This window comes from Camellia sinensis, chromosome 13 (assembly GCF_055761805.1).
Source record: "Camellia sinensis isolate YWXY chromosome 13, ASM5576180v1, whole genome shotgun sequence".
In the NCBI taxonomy this organism is placed as follows: Eukaryota; Viridiplantae; Streptophyta; class Magnoliopsida; order Ericales; family Theaceae; genus Camellia; species Camellia sinensis.
The window spans coordinates 60,178,465-60,198,991 of record NC_138973.1 but is presented as its reverse complement, the minus strand read 5'-3'; the positions used below and the strand labels follow the sequence as shown (position 1 = coordinate 60,198,991).

Here is a 20,527-nt window from a genome sequence, read left to right as displayed (position 1 = left end):
GATGACCAGACGGTTGTCTCTTTGAATACCCACTTCGTTGCAAAATTGTTAGAAATTTACACTACTCGGTTGATCGGTTGGACATTCACCCGATCATCCTCTCAGTTGACTAATAATTTGATGAAAGATTAAAATTCTCTATTAAAACAGCTATATCAAATAAAACTTTTACTTAAAATTTTAATCAAATTTAATGTCAACAAAAATAAAATAAATAATAATAATAAGTGGTATTTTAAGAAATTGGTAAAAATAGACTTTTTAACTTTTTTTTTTTTAATTTATTTTATCTTTTAATAAATAAAAAATATAAAAAAATAATGTAAGTCAAAATAAATAAAAAGCCAAAAACTAATTTTTTACTTCCTTACCAAAGCACCACTAGAATAAACGTTTAGAATTGCCAATAAGTTTCGCACCAAATTTTCCAACAAACTTTGCATATTATATTATAATTTGGGATCAATAACGCAGAGAGAAAGAAACAGAAAATGGGGACGAGGACGAACTTCTACAAGAATCCTTCTTTCACATACAACAAAGACTTCAGTCTCAATTCTGTTCTTCAGAATCTCCGAGGTATCGTCGGTTCAATCTCTCTTAAAATTGCTAATCTAGGGTTTTTGTTTTCTCATTCAATTCCCCCTCCCCTAATTTTCAGCTTATAATGTCGCAACCGGAAACCCTCCTCCGACCGAAGAACCAGTCGCCGGCGACGACAAAACCGTGCCCCGCAAGCGCCACCGCGAAAAGAGGCCTCCGCCGGATCGAAACAATGAAATCAAGGAGAGTGATGAATCAATGTCTCACCAGGATTACATTCTAAAGAGAAGGTGAATTTTAAATTTTCAATTTTTATTTTTATTTTTTCATGTATATTGTATGGCATAGATTGAGCTTGAAATTTTATTCAAGTTCATAGAAAACATTCACACTGTTTGGTTTTGATTTTTCAAAAATAGTTTTCTGAGTCTTCAATTGGTATTTTTTTTTTTTATATTTTAATTATTATTATTTTTTTATTTTTTACATTTACTTAATCTAGATACACTTTAAAAATACAAAATTTGTGTAGAAATATTTCAAAAATTTATTGAATACAAAAAAAATACAAAAATTGAGTACATTTTCATATTTTGTTGTATTCAATAATTTTTTTTTTAAAAAAAAATTTGCATAAATTTTTTGTATTTTTTAAGTGTAGATTAAGTGGATGTAAAATGTATAAAAAAAATATATATATATATATATATGATTAGAATGTTAAAAAATCAAAACCATTTAAAAAAAAAAAAATTTGTTTGCTATTTGTATTTACAGGAAGGAAGTCAATTCTTCTCAGGTTTATCAGGAACTAACTGCAGATGTGTTGGTAATGACAATTCTTTTGGTTTGCTATGTAGTTCATCATTTAGTTAGTTTTTATTTTTATCCTCTGATATTTTGTTCCTATGTTACAGGAAAATTCTTGTCCAACCATAAGTTTGGTGAAGTATGATAGTAAGTTCTTGTTTGATATTTATTACTTATCTTTAAGAAAAAGTGTTTGATATTGATCTTTGTTTGAATTTGAGCTTATGTTGCTGTAAGATGTGATTATTTTTGCCTTTTTACTTGCAATTCAATGAGATACTGAAATTTAAACAGGAGGTAAAATACATATTTTATTTTTATAGTACTGCTCTAAAAGAACAGGTTTTCAAACATGAGTTCAAGAGTTCAAGTTTGACAGCTGCCACTTTTGCACCAACCAATACGAAAGCGTAGGTCCATCTCGAGTCTTACCTCTCCCAGCTTCCTCAAGCACACTGACTAATTTTTTCTTTAATTATAATTAATTAAACATTAAAAAGAAATAAGAAACCCCTCCAATGGGTTATCTTCTTACAAGAAACTTATCCTGATATACTAGTATACAATGGTAATTTTTTCAGGTTACAAGTTATGTTATAACAATGATAATTTTATACAATGGCTGTTTATCAGGTTACAAGTTAGGTTGCATTGGGTCTTTGGTTTCAATGTAGTGTCTTCTTGAAGTATTTTGTTTTTAGACCAGCTCACAAGGTGAGTCATCTATTTTAAAAAGAGGTTTTTTTTTTTAAGGGTATCATTATGACGTTTCTCAATTCTCTGCAGTTCCTTTCTTTGTTTGTTCTTCCCATTCGCCTTTGTTTTGGGATTTTTTTCTTACTTAAAAGCAAGTTTTGGTATTAATTGTGAATTTTTGTTAGCCTGTGTCTTTGCTTTCTTCTTCTATTGAACTAGTGGCATAATTGCTTATATTATGCAAGTTATGGATCTAGATGTTGTTTTGTAACACTTGACTTCTACTAATCTTAATCTAAAACTATGTTCATGAAAATTCAGGTGACAGTAGTTCCTCAGAATGTGAAGAGAAGCTGGATCCTCCTAATTCTGGTTTGTTTCTTTATGCCTATCCATTAGCTGTCTTGTGACTAGCCAAGCCACTGTCATCATTTAGATATCTATGTCAACTTTTGCATTCAGTTTCAAACAAATCCATTTTTGCACCTGGTAAATTGCTAAGTTCAATGCTCGGTTGTGATCCTAAAGGGGACAGCTTAAACTTAACCACTCCATTTTCTGGGAAGGATCTTAGCCATCTTCTCTAAGTAATAGTCCTTTTTTGTCACCTAGTTTTATCTAATTACTTGGTTGAGTAAAATTAACTTAAATCATCCCATTCATTGACCAATTTGAAGTCCTATAATAAACCCAACACAGTCTCTGTGTACAGTGGTTGACCCTGGCAAGCAATTGCATGTGGGTTTATTGCTTGGACCAGAGATTGCAATGACTAGGATCCTATCTAAAACTCTGTGAATAGAAGTTAATTCTGGTGTAAACTCATGTATTTTGGGATCTCTTCATTCCTTTAATTAGTGCAATTGGCCCTTGCAGCCATTCTCAGATATGTCCTTCACACAATAGCTTGGTTTACTTCTTTTTTAGGTAATTTGGATGAAGTTGATCGTGTGAAGAACAGAAGTGAGCAGCGTTTTGCTGTTCCAGGAGAACCTGTTTGTGTGATATGTGGGAAATATGGAGAATATATTTGTGATGAGGTGGGATATGTCAACTTAACAAAATATTATCACACCTTAACTTTTTTTCTTCCTTTATATATACATATCTGTCCATAGTGACCTTGAATTTTATGTCTGTATGTCTGTTTTGATAGACTGATGATGATATCTGCAGCATGGATTGCAAAGCTGAGCTTTTGGAGAACCTCAAACTTTCTGAGGTGTTTGTTTGCTTATAATTTTTCTTCAAAATAGAAAACCTCTGAATTTTCTTCTGCCTTCTGAACTGTGAAACCCTTTCATTGATGATGTTTTCAGCGGCATGTAAGCAACCAAAGACAAGATGAATACTTAATTCGACCTAATTCTTCACAGTTGATTGAATTTGGAGGAGACACCTGGGATAATAACCGTCTGCGTTGGTCCAAGAAGAGATCCAGCCTCTGTACTTACGAATGGTACATTTCAATGTCTATTTTTTAGTATTTTTCCATTTTTTGGACTAGTTTTTGAGCAAAAATGTGCTGTTACGGTTCAATCCATGCAAGGAGGAAAGAATCATCGATTCTGTCCTTGATAATCTTTGCTATTAAACTTCTGTTAGACTTAGCAACTTAATGCTTTCAGTGAGATATTAATGTGAGAGCTTTTATATTCATATTCTTGTAACCACAAAGATACCCACCATCATGCTGTTTAATTGTTTTTACAATTGTCTATCATGATTGCTATCTTTCCATTGTAGTTGGAAATGTCAGAGACCTGGGCATCTTGCTGAAGATTGTTTGGTGGTGACATCCAATTCTCTTTGTTCAGTTGAACCATGTAACCAGGTATCCTGTCTCTCCGATTGTCAATTAAGATCTTTTAAATGACCTGCTATTGTGTACTCCTTTGATCATAGTTTGATTGAGCTTATTAAAGCTTTCCTTTCATATAGGTGGCAATAGGTCAAAAAAAGTCCACTTCCATTTCCAGAGACCTTCAAGAACTATACAAAAGGTTTCTTTCTTACTCATTTGCTGGTCTTCTGGGCCTTTATAATTTATTCAGGTGTCATTGTTTTGATCCTTTTGTGTAATGAAATTTCATTATAAATCTACTGCTTAAATGAATATGTTATAAATCGATGTGTTAAATGACTTCTTGCCATATGAAACAAAATTTTCACTACTTATTACTGTTGGTTTTCGACTTATTTTAGGATGATTGGCAACTTTTCTTTTTATTTACTTATTTATTTATTTATTTTTAATAGAGTTGTTGTCCTAATTCCTCACAGAAATGGGGAATGCTCCTGTGACAGCTGCATCATGGATATCTGTTTATTAGTGGTTTCATGAACTAACATATGTGGGAACTTATTATATTGTGTTTTATATTGTACTTTGGACATTCTAGGTTCCTGTATTTTTTGCATTGGGAAATGATACAAGAAAATAGGGAAAGAAAAAAATGTTTTTTGCCTGTATGACATCCTTGGGGAACTGAGATTGAAAGATGTTTTCATTGATCCAATCAATGAAGAAGTTGATTCTAATTCAGGCAACTTCATTCCATCTACTGTCCAAAAAATCATAATCATGTAGAATGGATGAATATAAGCGCTAAGCAGGCCATTCAACTATTTATATGCACCGCATGGTTTGGGTTATCACCTTCATAATATAAAGGCATTTTTAGGTGTTTGCTTGTGCTTCCTGCATGGAAGAGTTATTAAGAACTGATGCCCACCATAAAATATTAATATTCAATCATCACGTGATCAACCAGTGACCTTGTTCTTTTTGTTTAAACTTCCTTTTTTGCACAAAGTTTAAAAGCTTATTGAGTAAAGGTACAAAAACAGAAATAGTTGATTTATATTTGTCTGTTCAATGCTAAAGTCCTCTTGAGGAGCATAACAGAGGGACTTAATGCAGTTGTATTAATTTATTTGGTCTATCCTTACCTGCAGATGCCACCAAATAGGCAGAAACTTGTCAGCTGCAAAGTGTAACACATGCTCTAGGACATCGACTTTGGCCACATGCCTTGGTTGTAGTGCTACCTTTTGTGACAGGTAAGTCAGAACAATATAATTTAATTCCTGCCTGCAGGTAAAATAATTTTGTGATGGACAATTCCGTCCTTATTGGTCCATGCTACTGACATGTGGTGGTGCCACTTGTTAGTGTCATTATCATTCAGCTTGATTTGGCTTTTGTTTGTCTGATAGTGTGGAAGGTGGTTATCATGACATCAAATAGATGAACTATTCTGTATAGGAAAATATTCCAGAGAGACTGTTCGTCTTAGAATGGTTTTGGGGATGGGGGTGCATAGATGTTTAAGGCTTTTGAAGGCTAACCAAACCAAGCTTGAAGTCCCATCAAATGAGGGCGGTTGCATGAATCCTTCTTCTCCAGTCGACTCTATCCAAGGCCATTTTGTTAGTCAAATCAAGGAAATTCATATCTCTATGCACTGTACTAGCCCACGTTAATCTAGGTTTATCCCTTCCCCTAACACTACCATCTACCATCACTGTATCGCATCTCTTCACTACTGCCTCTATTGGTCTCCGTTGTATATAACTATACCATCTCAATCTATTCTCTATCAACTTATCTTCTATTGGTTCTACTCTTACCCACTCTCGAATATATTCATTTTTAACTCTGTCTTTTCTAGTCTTGCCACACATCTACCTTAGGATCCTCATCTCAGCAACACGCATCTTATCTACATGTTTATTAATTGCCCAACATTCCGTCCTATACAACATCGCTAGTCTAATAGCCGTTCTATAGAACTTCTCTTTTAGTCTAGTGGGTATTCGTTTATCGCAAAATACCCCAGATGCACTCCTCCACTTAAGCCACCTTGCCTTAATTTATGGACCACGTCTGCTTCAATCTCCCCAGTCGTTGTGATAATCGATCCTAAATAACGAAAATGTTCACTACTTAGATAGGTCTCGGATCTCAATTTTCACTTCTCCGCTGCTTCCATTGTTACTGTTACTAAAATTACACTCCATGTACTCTGTTTTAGTTCTGCTTATCTTAAATACTTTAGATTTAAGTGCTTTTCTCTAAGTCTCGAATTTAGTGTTAACTCATTCTTTAGTCCCATCTACTAACACGATATCAGCTGCAAAAAGTATACATCATGGCACATCATCCTGAATATTTCGCATTAACTCATCCATAATTAAAGCAAAAAGATAAGGACTTAAGGATAATCCTTGGTGTAACTCTATAGTAATTGGAAATGCATTCGTCTCTCCAGCAGGTGATTTAATAGTGGTCACCACACCTTGATATACATCCTTAATCACATAAATGTAACCTTTTGTTATCCCTTTCTTTTTTAACACCTACCAGATTATATCCCGAGACACTCTATCATATGCTTTCTCAAGATCGATAAAAATCATATGAATGACTCTTTTCTTTTCTTTATACTTTTCTATTACTCCCCTCAAAAGATAGATCGCTTCCATTATTGACGTACCAGGCATAAATCCAAATTGATTCTTCGACACCTTTGTTATATCGTGCAATTGACGTTCCATTACTCTTTCCCACACTTTCATCATATGATACATTAACTTGATTCCTCTATAGTTATTGCAGCTCTGGAAATCTCATCTATTTTCATATATTAGTACTAAAGTACTCTTCATTCACTCTAGCATTTTCCTAGTCAACAAAATCTTGCTAAACAACTTAATCAACCAAACAACGCCCTTCTTACCTAAACATTTCTAGGCTTCAATAGGCATATCATCGGGTCCTAAAGCCTTATTCGATTTCATTTTCTTAAGTGCAATCTCTACTTCAAAGTTTTCAATTCTACGATAGAACCTAGTCTTGGTTTTCCTTATTACTGCCTACTTCCTTCCCTCTTGACCTATCTCCTTGTTCCTTATTTAACAACTTCTCAAAATAGTTCTTCCACCTTTTCTTAATCCCTTCATCCTTCACCAACACCTTAGAGTCCTCATTCTTGATACACTTAACCTGATTAAAATCTCTTGTTTTCCTCTATCTTATCTTAGCCAGTTTGTTTATCCTCTTCTCTCCCTCTTTACTGTCTAGTCTATTGTATAAGTCATCATAAGATTTCAACTTAGTCTCCCTCGCTACTTTTTTGACCTTCTTATTAGCCAATCTGTAACTCTTAAGGTTTTTCTCAGTTCTATCATTCTGCCACTTTTTAAAGCACTATTTTTTTTTCTTTATTACCGCTTGAACCTCCTCCCTCCACCACAAAGTTTCCCTAAGGTTGGGTCCCTTTCCTTTTGATTCTCTAAGAACTTCCCTTGAGATTCTCTCCATACAATTGGCCATCGAGTTCCACATAGTGTTAGCATCATCTTCCAAGTCCCAAATACCTTCTTTATCCATTATTTTCTTAAATATTTCTAATTTATCTCCTTTTAGGTCCCAACATCTTGTCCTGCAATGCCCACTATCTTTCCTAGCTTGGTATTGCCCCTTGAAGCATAAATCTAATTCCAAAATCCTATGTTGAGACGTCAGGCTCTCTCTAGGAATCACCTTACAATCGTTACATTTTAGGCGGTCCACTTTTCTTACTAGAAAATAATCTATTTGACTCTTAATTGACCCACTCTTAAAGGTTATCAAATGCTCCTCTCTTCTTACATATAGTATTGGCTACCACCAGATCGGAAGTCAACGTAAAATCTAAAATTCTGTTTACAGCCTCATTTCTATCACCAAAACCATATCCACCATATACCCTTTCATAACCTAGTTTATATATTCCTACATGGCTATTGAAATCACCATCTATAACTAGGTTCTCTCCTACGGGTATCTCCTGTAATACCTCATCCATTTGATCTAAAAAATCTCTCTTAGTTTAATTATCTAAATCTATTTAGGGGCCGTATGCACCAATAATATTCACTATATTCTCACCAATAATTAGTTTAACTAACATAATCATATCACCTTTCGTAATGACCGCAACTACATTTTCTACAAGACCCATGGCAATTATTATTCCTACTCCATTTCTATGTCTATCCTTGCCACTATAATATAGTTTAAAACCGGTATCGTCTATTTCTCGAGTTTTCTCACCCGTCCACTTAGTTTCTTGTACGCAAGCTATACTAACTCTCCTCATAATTATGACATTTACCAATTACATAGTCTTATCAGTTAGAGTTCCTATATTCCATGTGGCTACCCTACACCTATAGTCTTGGACTAGCTTCTTTATCCACGCTCGTCCAGACAAACGCGGAAACCTTTGCCCATTTTTCACCGCACCCAGGTGTTGATGCGGCACCCCTTGCTCACTTTTCAAAATACTCGGAGGCAGGCACAACGTGTCACTTAAGGGGAATGACCTTGTATTTAATCGATTCAAAGTAGGATTCATTTTTATAAGGGATCCGAGCGGTTTTTTTACGTGTTGGATGCTATGTTACCTAAAAAGTGGATCGTTCCGGTATATGGAACGGGAACGGAAACGGGAATGTAGTATGCCACATGCTCTAAAATGTGGTACAATAGTTGTAGACTTATATTTATATATATATATATATATATTACAAATGAGAATTTAGGATACTTCTAGAGTAGTTTTCTCTTAACTATTAGGTATCCAATAATATATGTATTTTCATGTAACAAATCATTTCTATAAAAATTATGACCCATTTTTTATTTTTTTTGTCTTGTCAAAACTTAATTCACCTTAGATTTTAGTTCATATATTTGATTTTTTTTTCTCCTAAGGTAACATTTAAGGAAATATATTGCAAAAAAACTTTTGAGATCGCTTTGGATTCCTAAATTTACCGTTTTGGAACGAAAGTATGCCATGTTTCGGAACGTGTGTACCAATTCGTAATTCGCTAGGGTGTTAACGTTTTCTGGTAACATAGGTTGGATGTCGGCTACCTAACACACTCCTTTACTTGAGGTGGGGATCGGCGAAGTTGTTAAACAACTCTGGCGGAGTTGAGGCTTGTGAAGGCTAAATGTTATTATTATCTATAAGTTTCCAAGTGATTTATTTATCAAAAAAAAAAAAAAAACACTTCCAAGTGAGATGAGAGTGCATTGTTATTGTTTTAAATATGTTGCAGACAAACATAGGGTGGAGAGCAAGGTTTTAAATATCTGCCGTTACATATTGTATTGACTGTTACGTAATGGGATTTTGGCCTTCTGATACCATTATTCATTGACATATTGGGCCAATAATGTCCAACAGTGCGATATTGGCCGAGATATGACCATATCACCGATACTGATACATATCCTGATAACGTTATTTAAAAAAACATGGTGGAGAGTGTTCCACCATTAGTCTTGAGGCAGTTTGGAGGATTATTACAATTGCACAAGAAAACGTTCGAAACTGCTAAAATTACTAAGGGAGGGAGGCATTATTTATGACTTGTGAGCATCTTGTTCCTTCTCATTAGTGTTTTTTTATAATGCTGTTCAACTGTTTCTGTGATATTCTTTTTTGTGACCTTTATCATGTTGAAGATTCTAATAGAGGATCATGGAGTGAATATATGATAATTTCAGTGCAGGTCATTTGAGTGAGCACATCAGGGCACACCCCTCCCACGGACAATATTACTCCTATAAGCTCAAGCGTTTGGTGAGACTTCTGTAATCTGCCTTTAGACATACAATTGCATATGCTGCTCTATTACTTGAACTTGCATTACAATATTGGCTGGTGGGGTCTGGTCTGTTCTAAATGAAACTATAGTTTTTAGCACATTTAAGTCTCTTCTATGGCATCTATTAAGGAGCATTGGAGTCGTGGTCTTTGATCCTTGTTATGTTTGAGGTAGTGAGGGTTTTCTGTAGGGAGGTGGGAAAGCTTCTTTTTTCATTGAGGGAGAGCTCCTGTGGGAAGGAGGAAGGCTTGGTATTTGGTCCCACTGGTGTTAAAGTGGATTGAATGGGCGAAAGGAATTGGAGGATGTTTGTTGGCAATGAAGTTTCTATTTTGGTTTTGAAGAGACAATTGCTATGATTAATCATCTTTGAACCAATTTTTGGATTTTGTAGTCCAACGAACTAAACAATTTCATTCTCACCATAGTTGTCAAATCGGAATTCGTATCATGAATTGAAATGGCCTCATATCAAATCGCGAATCGAATCGAATCATGAATCGTAAAAATTCGGTCACTTTTTCTAAATTACTTAAAACGTATATCTATATATTTAGATGTCAAATATATATTATGAATATAAAATATTTAGACTTAAATCAATGAAAATATTATTTTGAATGATAATCACATAGTATAATAGGTAAGAAGTTAACAAAGTTCTTATGTAAGATCACCATCTTAACTTTTTGTTTTTTAGGTATTTCTTATCAACCATTCTTAATAAAGATAATAACCAAATAGAGAAACTATCAATTTTCAAAGTAACAATAATTAACAACGATATTGATATTTGCACAATAAACATGCATACTTTTCTAAGTAACAGTGAGCAAATAATAGGAAATAATAGGAAATAATTATTTAGAATATTTTATTTTAAAGCCTAAAACATTTTAAAATGTATAATTGACCTTACACATGTAATATTCAATTTAATAAAATAGCAATAGATAATTCATAGTGTAACTTTAATCTTAAACATCTTTAGAAGATATATTATGATTTTTTAAAGGGAAAAAAATGAGAAGAAAGGTCAAAAATATGTTGGGTCTGACTGAATCTGATTGAATTCATTAAAAACTCTATGATCACTAAAATAACAACAAATCATATATATATGTTGGTTATTTTGATATTAAACGTTATTAGAAGTTGTATTATGTCATTTTCACTAAAAAGATGAAGAGAAAAAAAATAAGTCGAAAATATTTCAGACACTAATTTCAAAAATTGCATGAATCATAAAAAGTTAATCAAATCGTGAATCGTACGATTCACTAGAGATTCACTTCCAAAATAGATGCACCCATAGGTTCTTATCAATTTTGCAAAAATCGTGAATCAAATCGCGAATCGTAAGATTATGATAATAGAGATTCTCACCATCAGATATTTCTTTCTTTACCTTTTCAACAAAGATTAACTCTAGATATTTATCTGAGAAGGAAATTCAGTCTACACAATCTTATTGGCACTTGGATTATTATGTTTTTTTCTTTATATTCTGTCATTTCTTGCTAGCCTTTCTAGTTGTTTGGTGGTAGCTTGTCATTGTTGCCTCTCCTTTCTTTTGGTTCCATTTTAATTGCATTCTTTTTTAAGAAGCTATAGTGATACATTCTGTTCCATACTAAATGGACTGAACAAGTTCAGGGATAAGGGTATGGTACACAATGATGGAAAGATTCCCCAGGTCCCACTGCTGCTTTATGAAATTTAGGATTGATGAACTCTTCCCTTTTTCCCTTTTTTTCATCTGGCTTAATTTGGTGTGACACTCAATTTTTTTTTTTTTTTTAATAGTGCAGCTGGCTCTCTGTGGGTGTTTTACGTGCTAACTGTGAAGCATGTGATTTGTTTTGTTATTTCTCATATACTTTTATACTTTTGTATGCAGTATGTCCCTTCCATTGCTTCAAATGTCATGATATTATGTATCCATACATGAAACAAATGGTTGTTTTTCATGCTTAATGATGCAACTTGTATGACATAGGTCAAGTGCTGTAAATCAACATGCAAGGTGACAGATGTCAAGGATCTTTTAGCTTGTCACTACTGTTTTGATAAAGCTTTTGAAAAGTTCTATGACATGTACACTGCAGCTTGGTATGCACCTATATCACTTCCAAGTGGTCTCATTTTCCCTTTTCCTATTGATCACATCTCCAGATTAAAAACACGTACTAGGGTATTGCCGAACTGTTATGCTGGTCTAAGGGCACTGATTTAGACCCCCTTAAAATACCCATTCCCATAACCCCCTCACACACATGGAGGTTGGGGATTGGGTGAGAAGAAAAAAAAAAAAAAAAAAGTTGACCAATCAAAACTAAAGGGGGTCTCAACCTTTATTCTTAAACATAATATCTGTAGACTTCATAAGCTTCATAAAAAGAATTTAATGGTGAAGCCTGAAATGGTTTTTGATTTCAAAATATTAAAATCTTTTACATGTGATTGGGCACTACCTTGCTTTAATTGAATTCATACATGACACTGGCTCATAATCCTTTATTCTTCTGATTTCTCGAATAATTTGAATCTCGTTTACAGGAAAGGTGCTGGACTTTCAATTATCTGGGGTTCTGTTTGCTGTGAAGATCATTTTGAATGGTATGTTCTGAAACTTCATCAACGACCACGTTCTTGTGTCTTAGTATACCAATTACCAACACATATGCATTGGCTGTCAATGCTACAGGCACAGGATGAATTGTTTGAATGCTGGTGTAGAAGACAAGGCATATGTTGTCAGCAAGAATGTTCATGCCCGGAATGAAAAGCATGGTCAGTTGAGTGACTTCATTTTCTGATATGGGAACATGGAGGTAAGCAACCTACCTAAGAATCTCAAGAGTGTTGCCGACATATGCACTTGCATAGTGATTGGGTTATATTGATGAAAGAATCTCATGAGTTCACCGGCTACTGCATTCAAGGGAAGTGGTGCCTGCAAACTAGACACGTTCGGCTGAAGTGCATACACAGTTAGAATTTGGTACTTAGAACCTTTCAAATTAGATTCTTTGATAGTGTTTAAGAAAAGGAGTCGAGATGTACTAGATAAAACCTCCATAACTTGGATTAGTTCCCTCTGTTGTGTGGATTGCCCTCTCTTCCATGAACTAGACAAAAGTTCATTGTAAAACTTAGCAAGAGCTCTTCGCTATGGTAACTTCCATTCAAAAGTGATTATAAAGAATTTATTTACTCCTCGGATTGTGAAAATTTGGATCTACCACTTGTACCAATTGAAATCACGGAGTTGGATACATTTATGAGCAGTTAAGATTGGCTCAGTAATTTATTGTGTCAATGTGGTTTAAAAGACTTATTTTATTACAATAATTTAAAAAGTGTAACTAAATATGAGAATATAAATAATTGTTTCATTTCCCCATGTAACTAAAAGTAGAATAAAAATGGCCATTAACATAGTGAGAGTGATGTTGTAGGTTCTCTTTTCCATTCCATGCGCCATGCAAAAGAAAAGATATTTCAAAAATGTTACAGATTCACATTTTGCACTTATAAATGCATCCACAATAATGTGATAAAGGTGGTGGTCTCGTTTGTCAACTATACATTTAGTTAAAAAGTCGAAAAATTAAAAAGTCACTATAAATTGTCACTATAAGTTGTCACATCATTAAGGAGGAGGGTTGTGTGTTAGGTAGCCGACAGCCAACACGTAAAAAAGTCGCTCGGATCCCTTATGAAAATGAATCTTACTTTGAATCGTTTAAATGCTAGGTCGTTCCCCTTAAGTGACGCGTTGCGCCTGCCTCCGGGTGTTTCGAAAAGTGAGCAAGGGGCGCCGCATCGACGCCTGGGTGCGGTGAAAAATGGGCAAAGGTTTCTGCGTATTTCTGGACGAGCGCGGGTAAAGAAGCTAGTCCAAGACTATAGGTTTAGGGTAGTCACTTGGAACATAGGAACCTTAACTGGTAGGACGATGGAATTGGTAGATGCTATGATTAGGAGGAGAGTTAGTATAGCTTGCACACAAGAAACTAAGTGGACGGGAGAGAAAGCTAAGGAAATTGAGAATACTGGTTTTAAACTTTATTATAGTGGTAAGGATAGACGCAGGAATGTAGTAGGAATCATAATTGCCAAGGGTCTTGTGGAAAGTGTGGTGGCGGTCACTAGGAAAGGAGATAGGATTATGCTAGTTAAACTAGTTATTGGAGGGAATATAGTGAACATTATTAGTGCTTACGCCCCTCAAGTAGGGTTAGATGATCAGACTAAGAGGGATTTTTGGGAGCAAATGGATGAGATCTTACAAGAGATACCCCCGTAGGAGAGAACCTGGTTATAGGTGGAGATTTTAATGGCCATGTGGGCATAGATAAATTAGGTTATGAAATGGTGCATGGTGGATACGGTTTTGGTGACAGAAATGAGGTTGGAGAGAGAATCTTAGATTTTGCGTTGGCTTCTGACCTGATGGTGGCCAATACTATGTATAAGAAGAGGGAGGAGCATTTGATAACCTTTAAGAGTGGATTAGTCAAGAGCCAAATAGATTACTTCTTAATGAGAAAAGTGGACTGTCTAAAATGCAATGATTGTAAGGTGATTTCTGGAGAAAGTCTGGTCTCTCAACATAGGATTTTGGTACTAGATTTATGTTTTAGAGGGCAATACCAAGTTAGGAAGGATGGTGGGCGTCGTAGAACGAGATGGTGTGACCTAAAAGGGGATAAACTAGAAATATTTAAGAATCGAATGGATAAGGAAGGTACTTGGGACTTAGAAGGTGATGCTAACACTATGTGGAATTCAATGGCCAATTGTATGAGGAGAATATCAAGGGAAGTGCTTGGAGAGTCGAAAAGAACAGGACCCAGCTCTAGGGAAACTTGGTGGTGGAGGGAAGAGGTTCAAACGGTAGTTAAGGTAAAAAAAAGAGTGCTTTAAAAAGTGGCAGAAGGATAGAACTGAGGAAAACCTTAAGAGCTATAGATTGGCTAATAAGGAGATCAAGAAAGTAGTGAGAGAAACTAAGTTGAAAGCTTATGATGACCTATACACTAGACTAGATAGTAAGGAAGGAGAGAAGAGGGTATACAAACTTGCTAAGATACGGGAGAGGAAAACAAAAGATTTTAATCTAGTAAAGTGCATCAAGAGTGAGGATTCTAAGGTATTGGTGAAGGATGATGAGATTAATGAAAGATGGAAGAATTATTTTGAGAAACTGTTAAATGAGGAACATGGAAGTACGACAATAGGGGAAGAAATAGCCAGTAATATGATAAACCAAGATTATAGGTTCTATCGCAGGATTAGGAACTTTGAAGTGGAGATTGCACTTAAGAAGATGAAATCAAATAAGGCTTTAGGACCCGATGATATCTCTATTGAAGCTTAGAAGTGTTTGGGTAAAAAGGGAGTTGCTTGGTTGACTAGGTTGTTTAGCAAAATTTTGTTGACTAGGAATATGCCAGATGAGTGGAGGAAGAGTATTTTAGTGCCAATCTATAAGAATAAAGGCTATGTCTAGAATTGTAACAACTATAGAAGAATCAAACTAATATGTCATATAATGAAAGTGTGGGAGAGGGTGATAGAACGCCGAATGCGAGACATAACAGAGGTGTCAAAGAATCAATTTGAGTTTATGCCTGGTAGGTCAACAATGGAAGCAATCTATCTTTTGAGGAGAGTAATAGAAAAGTATAAAGAAAAGAAAAGAGACATCCATATGGTGTTTATCGACCTTGAGAAAGCATATGACAGAGTGCCCCGAGATATAATATGGTGGGTGTTAGAGAAGAAAGGGGTGACAAAATGCTACATTGACGTGATTAGGGACATGTATGAAGGGGTGGTGACCACTATTAGATCGCCAGCTGGAGAGACAAATGAATTTCCTATCACTGTAGGGTTACACCAAGGATCTACCTTAAGTTCTTATCTTTTTGCTTTAGTTATGGCGAGTTAACGATAAATATTCAGGATGACGTGCCATGGTGTATGCTTTTTGCAGACGATATTGTGTTTGTGGATGAGACTAGAGAAGGAGTTAACACAAAGTTGGAGATTTGGAGAAAAGCTCTTGAATCTAAAAAATTTCGGATAAAAAGAACTAGCACAGAGTACATGGAGTGTAAATTTAGTAACAGTAACAATGAAAGCAGAGGAGAAGTGAAGATTGAGAACCAAGAACTGTCTAAGAGTGAACATTTTCGTTATTTAGGGTCAATTATCACAACAGCGGGAGAGATTGATGTAGATGTGGCCCATAGGATTAATGCGGGATGGTGTAAGTGGAGAAGTGCGTCTGGGGTGTTGTAGACTAAAAGGTAAGTTTTATAGAACGGCTATTAGACCAGCTATGTTGTATGGGACGGAGTGTTGGGCAATCAATAAACAACATGTAAATAAGATGAGTGTGGCTGAGATGAGGATGCTAAGGTGGATGTGTGGTAAGACTAGACAAGAAAGGATTAGGAATGAGTGTATTCAGGAATGGGTAGGAGTAGCATCGATAGAAGATAAGTTGAGAGAGAATCGTTTGAGATGGTTTGGTCATATTCAACGGAGACCAACAGAGGCAGTAGTAAAGAGATGCAATGCTGTAAAGGTAGATGGAAGTGTTAGGGACGGGGTAGGCCTAGATTAACGTTGACTAGCGTTATAAATAGAGATATAAATCTACTTAATTTGACTAATGAAATGCCCTTTGATAGGGCCACGTGGAGAAGAAGGATTCATGTAGCCGACCCCATTTGATGGGACTTAAGGCTTGGTTTGGTTTGGTTTGGTTTGGTTTACATCTTTTCGTAAAAAATTAAAAAATTATTAAAATAATATGTTTCCAAACAAAAGCATGTAACCAATCAAAAATTGATTTTAATCAAATTAGATCACTGTGGGTTAAATTATAGGATATTTTTAGGAGTGTCATTTTTCTTAGAATAGAATGTAGCAACCATATAAGTGGATAACACCACTATATTATTAATCCTTACTTTACTCATATGATTTTATCTATCTCCACTCTAATAAATAAAATAAAGGTAAATTACATTGACACCCCCTGAGATTTATGTTTATTACAATTTTTTTCCTCATCTTTTGAAAATTACATCCCCCTCCCTGAGGTTTAAAGTTTCATTATAAATTGTCCCCTGAGGTTTAAAGTTTCATAACAGTTTCTTCCTTCACCGTAATGATCATCATACATAAAATTAAATTAACAGGAGGGTCAGTGTAATTTTCTAAATATGAGGGGGAAACTGTAATAAATATAAACTTCATGAGGTGTCAGTGTAATTTACCCAATAAATAAATACAAACATGGGTTTAGAGGAAGTGCCATGTGTGTGGAACCCTGAGGCCAGAAGCCCAGAGCTTGTGAGGTACAAACGCTTTCAACAAGTGAAACACTAATATCATTTTATTTTATGCAAAGTTATTTATCTTTCACTAATTTAGATGATCACAATGTCAAAATTTCTTTTTAATTGATAATATTGTCACTAATTCAAGTGCCATTATTTGTCACACAAAATTTCACTTCACTTCTAAGACTACCAAACATACCAAAATGAACCATTGTCAAAGACAGACCTACCTACCTACCGTGATCACTTGATCTTGATTTCATACAATCCGCTCGTAACTTCAAAGTTTGTTGGGCTTTGGAATCAACATCCTCAAAACACCATTCTTGAACTCAGCCTTGATCTTCTTTGGCTGGAACGAATTCGAAGAAAACTCAATGCTAGCATTGTAAGTCCTCCCAGTATCCTCATATTTCGATGCTTCCTTCCTTCCCTCCCCCTTTATCAACACACTATCATACTCCACCAAAAGCTTCACGTCTTCCTTCCTTCTCTATCCCCAGCATCTCCATTCTCACAAACAAACCTTCCTCCACTCTCTTTGCCGATACTTGAAATGGATTTTTCATGTGTTATTGATCGCAAGTACCTTTAAAACACAATGGATTCAAAAATTGAACCAAATCAATTTCACAAAAAACAAGTTTGATTTGTGGAAATAGAGATGAGTACTACGATGAATGGGGAATTCAGGTGAAAGAGCCGCTATGGGCGTTAATAGTGCAATTTGCTTTGATGATGGGACGACCGGAGAGAGAGAAGCGGCGACGGTGGCAGAGCGGTTGCGGTTGGGATTGATGAGCTTGGTGAAGAGAGGTGAAGAGGTGGTTCTCCTCATAGCCATTATTAGCAATGCTGCCATTGTTGCTACTGCTGAGATTTAAATAAATATATTTTTTGATTTTTTACGAAAAGATGTACAAAAAAAATAAAATAGAAAGGTGATATAACCCAAATAAATAAGTGCATTTATATTAATCATGCCAAATAACCCATTGAGTTTGAGCTCACCTCCTTTCCTTTGTATGATTTCTTTTCTTTTTCTTCAAGTGTCTGTATTGCTAAGCTAGGGTTTTTCTTACTCTCCAATCCAATTCACGTTTGTTTGGACAAAGATCAGATTAGGGTCCCACAACCACAAAGATCCCACCATGTCAATTTGTGAAAAAATTAAGGATCCATCGACGTGACTATATCCCTCACCAATCACAATTTAACATGTCTTCTCATATTTTCTCAATTATTTAACAAAAATTCATGAATCCTACACCTTTTACAAATCATAACAATTATTACGACACCCTTTGGCATTGTCCCATGGCTAACCAATAATTTCTCCAATTTTTGTATGTACACGTTATTATTATTATTATTATTTAAAACCAAACTTTTTATATAAAAAGTTCAAATGTAGTATTTTGTGATGATTTTATATTAAACAAAGACACTCAATATTAAGATTTATAATTATAAACAGACTAATGATATACAAATAGAATTTATGACAAAATTCTATACACAATAAAGAAAAAAATTGTAATTCTTTCATTTTAAGGTAAAACACTATCATAGCTTGTAAAAGGTCACTGCTATATCATTTACGATATAAGTATAAATTTTTTTTCTATTTGTAAATTTATTTATTTACTATTATTATTTTTTTTTATATAAAAAAGTGACTTTGAAATATCTAGTTGAGGCCCTTTATAGTTACTCATAATCTAATTTTATTTTTTTAATACTGTAAATTTTATTTAAAATTATAACAATATCTCTAACTTTCACAATTAAAATTATTTTGATAAAGAGGCATTCAATATGTATTAAGGCATGGTTTGGGAACATTCAAATAAGTTATTTATTGATTTATTTTTATCATATCATCCCTCTACTTTTTTATATATCTTTTCATAATAAGTAAAAAATTTAAAAATTCTATATCTAAAACAATCCTAACTAAGTGATGAAAGAGGTGTAATGTAAGGAGCTTTTGTATCCAATAAGAGACGTTTTGTTCTCTTTCTAATTTAACTGAGAGTTCCAAATCACCGATAAAGTAATATTCTTTTTTCAATAATTTAATATTTAATCATTATTTATTTATTTATTAACCTCAAGAAACTTTTGCATTTGATTTAGTTTTAATAGGTTTTTCTTGTAACTCGTTTGAAAAGCATAGAGCTCAAAAATCCACCTTTAGATTTTTTCCTCATCTTTTTTTATTTTTGAGAATTATTTTTACTTTGTATATATTCTTTAATATATACACATTGTATAATGATATATAGGTTTCGTTTGGGAAGTGGCTATTTTAGTAGGCTATTTGGCTTTTTGACTATTTTAGTAAGTTATTTTAGTTTTGTGTTTGGGAAGTTGGGTTAAATTTTTATTTGAGTTGGTGTATTAAAAAATGTGTTGAAAAGATGTTTGTAATTAAAATGACCATTTTGTCCCTACAATTATATTTTTTTTAATTTCCGACTAAGGGGCAAAATGGTAATTGAGCTGTTGATGTAACATTTCCGACTGTGATAGTGTAGGCACAGCCTACACTGTCCAGCAGTAAGCCTATATATATATATATATATATTTTTTTTGGAAAATCAAGAAAAAGTTGCTACAGTGTAGCTTTTGGGCTGATTTTCAAAATTAGACTATAATAGCCAGGAAGTCATGTTCCCAAAGAGGCCCATAATGAGTGAGTTTAAAACCAAAACACACAGGGAAATTGTACCCCAAAAAACCAAACACACTATTTCCAGAGAAATTATTCAGTACTCCTGGTGCATTGCTCCTTTCTATTTACAGGTTAGACACATCATCTGTCTCCTATAATTCTAACGTAGAAGTAGTGTGTCCTATAATTTAGACTAATAATTACTACTTTGAAACACCACCTGAATATGCTTAAGGAGTATTGATAATTTTCCCTATTCCACACCTCCACAACAACAACAAAACACACAAAGTGGAAAGCAAAAACAAAAACAAAAACATGAAACATAAAAATCACCCCCAAAATTGATAACATCAGAAAATCCCAAACACCCTATTCCTCCTTGAGCCTTGGCATGGAAAGCCATAGAACACCATTTTTGACCTCAGCCTTAAGTCCGTCAGAATCATAGCTTTGAGGGTTGAAGCTGATGGATCCTCCGAAGGCCCTCCCATCGTAGTTATAGTGAGGGAGTTTAGTATCTTTGCCGTAGAAATAAATGAAGCCTGACTCTGACCACACTCTGATTTCTTCCTGGGCAATGCCGGGCACGTCCACCCTCATATAGCACTCCTTTTCTGACTTATCCACTCTGCATGCTCCCACCTCTCCTGTCCTCAAAAATGGGTTCGGATCTGCAGCAACAAAACATAGAAAATTTTGTATAGGGAGCCCAGATTAGCGTTAAAAAAAAAAAATGTTTAAAAATTATAATTTGTTCATTGTATGA

The 20,527-nt window shown here is 34.5% G+C and overlaps 1 protein-coding gene across 2 annotated transcripts; it reads left to right on the top strand.

Moving 5' to 3' along the window:
• The first annotated feature begins 369 nt into the window (after positions 1-369).
• On the top strand, positions 370-12,951 carry LOC114293290 (uncharacterized). 2 transcript variants are annotated; one of them, XM_028237323.2, is made up of 15 exons: positions 370-579; positions 662-833; positions 1,321-1,372; positions 1,461-1,500; positions 2,371-2,421; positions 2,977-3,089; positions 3,206-3,271; positions 3,369-3,508; positions 3,796-3,883; positions 3,991-4,052; positions 5,008-5,112; positions 9,617-9,692; positions 11,717-11,829; positions 12,277-12,336; positions 12,425-12,951. In XM_028237323.2, the coding sequence occupies exons 1-15, from the start codon at positions 492-494 to the stop codon at positions 12,534-12,536; spliced, it is 1,338 nt and encodes a 445-aa protein (XP_028093124.2). In that variant the 5' UTR covers positions 370-491; the 3' UTR covers positions 12,537-12,951. The 2 variants fall into 2 exon arrangements, with proteins under 2 accessions (XP_028093124.2, XP_028093125.2); XM_028237324.2 differs by lacking the exon at positions 11,717-11,829.
• Positions 12,952-20,527: the final 7,576 nt, after the last annotated feature.